We start from the raw sequence: 5,751 nt of genomic DNA, 5'->3' as shown, positions 1-5,751 counted from the left end.
TACTTTAAATTCAACCTTTCTTAAGCAAAAGTATCTAGAGGTGATAGACAACGTTCTGTCTGTTGTTTGCAGAACACTTTTTTCTTCTGAATGACTGACTACAAGGCATTAAGGATGTCAAAGGAAGGGGTGTTAACCTACACCACTAAGTACAAAAAAAAAAAAAAATGTACCTAAACGCTCCCAAGAGGAAGGATACTTTAGATGAACTGTTTTAACAAATGTTGACTGACTTTCTTAGGTTAAGAAGCAGGGAGTTTGTGTGTGCAGCAAACTGATTTTAAAGGGTGACTGTATCTCATTGAATAAAAACATAACTAAGCCTGCTTTGATATCACTGGCCAGGACTAAAACCTTTTTTCTTTATGAAGGGACTGGAGATATCTTTTTGCTCTAAGTGCCTGCCTCCAGGGTCCACAAAAGTAGATGTTGGTAACCACGGGCTAAGCTCGGGAGGATGGGAAGGTGATGGATCCGACTTGCGACCAAGAGCTGAATGTGTGTGAAAACGTCCTCCTCCAGCCTCGGAGGGGGTGTCTCCCCCAATACCAGCTCCCTCCCCCAGGGCTCGTGGGGCGGGTCCGGTTTGCTCAGTAGCAGCAGCAGCCCTGAGGCCGAGCGGCGGTGGCCTCCTGGCAGCGCTGGCAAGAGGCAGCTCCGAGCGCCCGGGCCCTGGGGAGATCCAGTCCGGTCGGCTGCCAGGATGGAGGAGACGTCGAGTGGAGCCGGAGCCACCGGGGACGGACTTCCTCCCCAGCTCGGCTCCCCGACAGCCTGGCGAGGCCTGCACGCAGGGCCAGCCAGTGGAAGAGGCCTGCGCCTCGGGTCTGGCAGCCGCAGCCGAGGAACGAGGCTGGCACAGCAGGGTAACGCGCGAGCCGGGGCCGTTCCGGAGAACCTACGGCGCCACGGCCGCTCATTGTCTCTCCCCTTCAACCCGGGGGCAAACAGGAAGCCCGCCGCCAGGCCGAGCGACCGACAGGCGTCCGGACCAATGAACAGAGCTGACGGAGAGCCTAGCGGCAAATGAGCGCCGGGAAGAGGGGCGGAACTTCCGGGCGGGCTGTCGCCCTCTTCCCCCCTTTTGGGCTGGAGGCTCCACCTTTTGTGTTTCCCGCACAGTCAATCAAAATAGGAAAAAAAAAATTCCCCGGACCGCTCCGGCCGTGTCCGCCGCCGCTTCCCGCATCTTCTCCCGCCGCCGCCGCCTTCGCTTCTCACCATGTGTAAGGCGGCGGGGAGCCCCGCCTGAGCTGTCCTAAACACACTATGACCGGTACGTAAAGCCGAGAGAGAGCAACCCTCGTTGCCTCCGCCGCTGCCACTGCCGCCCACAGCCAGCCCGGGGCCGCCACCGCCAGCTCCCGGCCTCCGGGAGCGTGCGACCGAGTGTCGGCGGAGGCAGAAAGCCGCACTCCCCATCTCTGCCAGCCAGCCGTCCAGCCCTTCCAGCCCCAGCTCCGAGTGCCCGCCGGGCTCGGGGCGGGCGGCCCGGTCCGCCGGGAGCGCATCCCCCCTGTGTGCGGGCGCGGGCGGCGGCGGGCGGGCGTGTGCGAGTGACTGACGGTGCGAGAGGAGCGAGCGCCGCGGAGGGAAAGGGGAGGAGAGGAGAGGAGAGGAGAGGGGGCAGGGGCAGCGCGGGGAGGAGGAGGAGGGAACGAGGAGGAGGAGGGTTACAGCCGCGGCGGGCGGGGGCAGCAGGAGGGGAGGAGGGAGCGCGCCGCTGCCGCCGCTGTGGCCGCCGCGGCCGGGGGGAGGGCAGGGGAGGGGCAGGGCCCGGGCCGCCCGGCGCTCACTAATGTGGCCGCGGCCCGCGGGCCCCCTCCCTCCCCGCACCCGCCTTCCTCCCCACCCCACCCTCCTCCTCCCCCCTCCCCCCGCGCTGTGCCTGCAGCTCCCGAAAAGCCCGTGAAACAAGAGGAAATGGCTGCCTTGGACGTGGACGGCGGCGGAGGCGGCGGCGGCCACGGCGAGTATCTACAGCAGCAACAGCAGCAGCAGCAGCAACACGGAAACGGCGCGGCGGCGGCGGCGGCGGCCCAGGTGAGGAGCGGCTGAGCGCGGCCGGGCTCCCCGCGCGCCGCTTTCTCCTCCCCTCGCCCTCCCTCCCTCCCTCCCGCGCGCGCCCGCCCGCCCGCCCCTCCCCCGCCCCGGGAGCTGCCCGCCCGAGGCGCCAACGCTCCGACCCCGCCCGCGCGCCCCCGCCCGCCGCCTTTTTGTGTGTGTGTGTGTGTGCGTGTGTGTGTGTGAGTGTGCAAGTGTGCGCGCCCTCCCGGGTGGGATCCGGGCGGAGGGAAGAGGCCCGGCGCGCAGCCGTCCGCCGCGGGCCGCGGAGCGCGGGGAGAGGCGCCGCAGACCCCGGAGGAGGAGGAGGAGAGCGCGGGGCCCGGTTGGCGGCGCGGCCAGGCGCGGAGCGAGCCGTACTTCCTGTGCGAGCGGGCCCGGCCCTAACCGCCACCCCCCTCCCTGTCTCCCTCTCTGAACCCGCCCATCGCGGGTAGGACACTCAGCCGTCACCGCTCGCTCTGCTGGCCGCTACCTGCAGCAAGATAGGGCCGCCATCGCCGGGCGACGACGACGAGGAGGCGGCCGTTGCCGCCGCCGCCGGGGTCCCCGCCGCCGCCGCCGGAGCGGTAAGTCCCGCCCGCCCGCCATCCCGGGCCTGCGGCGCGCCCGCCGGCCCGCCAGCCAGCCAGCCCAAGGCCTCCCGCCGCCGCGCGGCCGTCACGCGCGGGCCGTCCGGCTCCTCCACGCTTCCCTGCTCCTTCGCGTCCCCGGTGGGAGCCGGGGCCGGCCCGCGCCTTCCGGAGATTGTCACTGCGGCATCGCGCGCAAAATTCCTCACAAAATGAAGTCTGAGACGGCGGAGGTGGGGGGTGGGCACGGGACTCCAAAATGGATGTTTAAGTAATTCGTATCAGGACTTGAAAACTCACTCGCTCTTTGCACTACATTTGCAAGCACAGCCTATCGGTCATAGATAGTATCACCTACCGAGGCAAGGATGGCTCTAGTTTCTAGAGTTTTTGAATCTGGAGCAAGTTTCCAGATCTTGGGTATTTGATCATTTAAAAGGAGCATGTTCTTTTATACGCAGGGACGAACATTTTTATTACTTTTTTTTAAAACCTGATCATTCAGAATTGGCATTTTGCAGACTACTCCAACTTTGCACTAGTTTTGTTCTGAGTAGGGTTAAGTGAAACAGTTGGAGGCTATTGAAATTTGAAGTTAGTAATAATTTTGGCCTTTGAGGTTTTCTAGAATATCAATCCTAAAAAGTAGATGAAAGTCATTTTGTTTACATGCTTGTTAGTATACTTCATACTTAAAGAGTTGAAATTGGTTGACAAAATCTTATTTTTATTATAACGAGTCTGATGGGATTCTTTGTTAATTTTAGAACCTCTAGGCTGTGGAGAGGAGCGGGAAGTCTTAGTTGAAGACTCAGTGTAAAATTAGGTGCTGTAGACAATGTGAATTTTACATCTGTGTGGACCATTGCTGCTCTTAGCTTACTGTGAAAAGGTGTGTTCACTTGTTAAGATAGTTAAAACACGTCTCAAGACATAAGTTTTTAAGAGGTTTATAGCAATCGATTTATGTAGTGTCAGTTTAATTGTCACTGTTAGAAAAGTTAGCTGTTGTATACTAGTCATTCAACGTTGTTACTCTGTATTACTAGTAAATAGATATTTTTAGTCTGATTAGACTATGGGCAATGGGAACATTTTTAATGTCATGTATTTTTTAAGCATATTAAAATATCAAAAGCTCTTTGGGAAAACTTTAAAGAAACCTAAGCAGATTAGTAAACTTTTAAAATAAGTTATATTTCCCTAGTCCCAAAGTGCCAAATTAAGTTTATTGTTTTCTTTAATAAAGTACCTCAGAAGTAAAATTGAAAAATAAACTTTAAAGTGCAATTTTTCATGTAACTATCAAAGTTTACGAATGTGCTTACAGATGGGGAGGGGAGTGGTGAGGAGAAACGCAGGGCTGAAAGCATCATGCTCAGACTCCAACTCTACTGCATCACTAGACTGACCCCAGCCATGTGTTTGTGTCATGTTCTTGGGCTTCTTTAAGATCTCTGACCTATCACAACATTATTAAGAACACCATTTCCTGCCAGATGAACATGAACACTCTGAATTTAGTAAAAGTAATAATATGAAAGTACAGTTTGCTAGAGAGGCCCCTAAACTTGGAATTTTTTGGTGCATGTTTGGTGCTCGATAAATCTTGAGTTCTTCCAAATTTCTCACTTTGAGCAAAGTTGAAGTAAACTGAGCTGAAAGTTGAATAAAGTGAAAAACATGAGAGCTGTCGTTTTTGTCTGAACATTAATGGGAAAAAAAAGTTGATTTCTAGTTTAAAAGTAGTTTAAAGTTTTTTTCAGAATGCTTAAAAGATATTTTCAATATTTAAAATTATACTTTAATATATTTAAGTCCTCTGAAATCACTGGAGATGACTAGAGGACCTTAGTGTCTTGAGAGTTGTGGGATGTTTTTAGACTTCGTGCAAAGCAGGAATCTCGTGTCAGTCACGACTTACACCTTTGCCCAGCTTCCCCCAATGCTGCCTTATTGTGGCACAGTTTTCAGATCTGTGTATCACTCACATAGGTAGCTACAGATTTTGAGTTTTGCTGATTTTCCCATTAATGTTCATTTTCTAATCTAGGTTCTAGACAAAGATATCTATTAAAGTGTTCTGTCTAAAGCCAAATGCAGATGCTCAACCTAGTGGCAATTTAGCTTGGTATTTCAAGATGATGAGTACCTTGAGAAGCCAGTGTTCACTAGAGACTTGCTTTACCATTTGAGTTTGAAACTTATAGAGGATCCTGGCCAAGGGTGTGCAGAGCTACAGATTAGACAGACACAGTGGTTTCATCTATAATGACCTGTAATGAGCATCCAGAGATGATGCAGCAAAGTTCCTTTGTATTTTATTATTAATAATTAGGAAATGAGATCTCTGCTTATATTGTCCAAATTACAGGCATGACCTTGAGGACAATTTGTGCTTTTGTGAAATAAACTATACAAACAAATGTAAAAAGAATCACTGGTTTAAGTTACAAGTTCAATGTTTATTAGTTTTGCAGGTAAATGTTGCCACATTTAAAAAGTGAATACTGATTTCATTTCAAAGGTAGGGAATTTTACCATTAAAACCTTACAGGGCTAGGATGTAGCTTAGTGACAGTGCTTGCCTAGCATTTGCAAAGGCTTGGCTGCCATTCCACCCCCACATACTGAGTTGGGGTGGGGAAGACCTTACAGTGCCCTTGCAGTTTGAGTTGACATTTTACTTGTGTATCTGCTCAAGAATTATTATATTTGACTCCACCTTAGTTTCACACTTGTTCTGATTTTCAGGTACACCCTTCTGGCTTTTATAAAGCCATTAATGGGGCTAAGAAGTTAATCATTATTTCAAAATGCAGTGAGAATTTCTTTTCCCTTTCCACTGGTACAATCTAAGAAGACAGACCATGTTCTTTTCTTTTCCTTCAATCTCCACCCATTATTTTTATGCCTCATTGCATTGGAGAATGCCCTTGTCATGAATTGCTATAGCAACATCATTGGGTGTGCTGCCACCACCCAAGGCCTCTGTAGGTTATGGTCCTTTTCACCTTGTTAGGTGTATAGACCCAGGAAGAATGAGCAATGCCTCCTCACGACTTTTACAACATCAACTTTGATGTTGACGAGGTTTTCTTTTCTTTTTTTTTTT

General features: G+C 52.0%; 2 protein-coding genes across 2 annotated transcripts in view; both read left to right on the top strand.

Moving 5' to 3' along the window:
- The first annotated feature begins 496 nt into the window (after positions 1-496).
- Positions 497-1,122, top strand: LOC115032809. The gene has a single exon (XM_029484931.1). The coding sequence runs from the start codon at positions 497-499 to the stop codon at positions 1,028-1,030; it is 534 nt and encodes a 177-aa protein (XP_029340791.1). The 3' UTR covers positions 1,031-1,122.
- Sp3 (Sp3 transcription factor) overlaps positions 682-5,751 on the top strand; it is a 47,420-nt gene continuing 42,350 nt past the window's right edge. Inside the window, exons 1-3 of the mRNA XM_021154401.2 lie at positions 682-1,276; positions 1,895-2,043; positions 2,502-2,633. Of these exons, the coding sequence (XP_021010060.1) occupies positions 1,270-1,276; positions 1,895-2,043; positions 2,502-2,633 (288 nt within the window). The 5' untranslated portion in view covers positions 682-1,269. The remainder of the gene's footprint in view (positions 1,277-1,894; positions 2,044-2,501; positions 2,634-5,751) is intronic.

The sequence above is a fragment of the Mus caroli genome, chromosome 2, assembly GCF_900094665.2.
Source record: "Mus caroli chromosome 2, CAROLI_EIJ_v1.1, whole genome shotgun sequence".
Taxonomy (NCBI): Eukaryota; Metazoa; Chordata; class Mammalia; order Rodentia; family Muridae; genus Mus; species Mus caroli.
Note: the sequence above shows the minus strand (reverse complement) of the source record. Positions and strands in the feature narration are given on the sequence as shown.

Coding starts and splice junctions, on each gene's coding strand:
- LOC115032809 (XM_029484931.1), top strand. CDS start 497: ATGTGTGTGAAAACGTCCTCCTCCAGCCTCGGAGGGGGTGTCTCCCCC.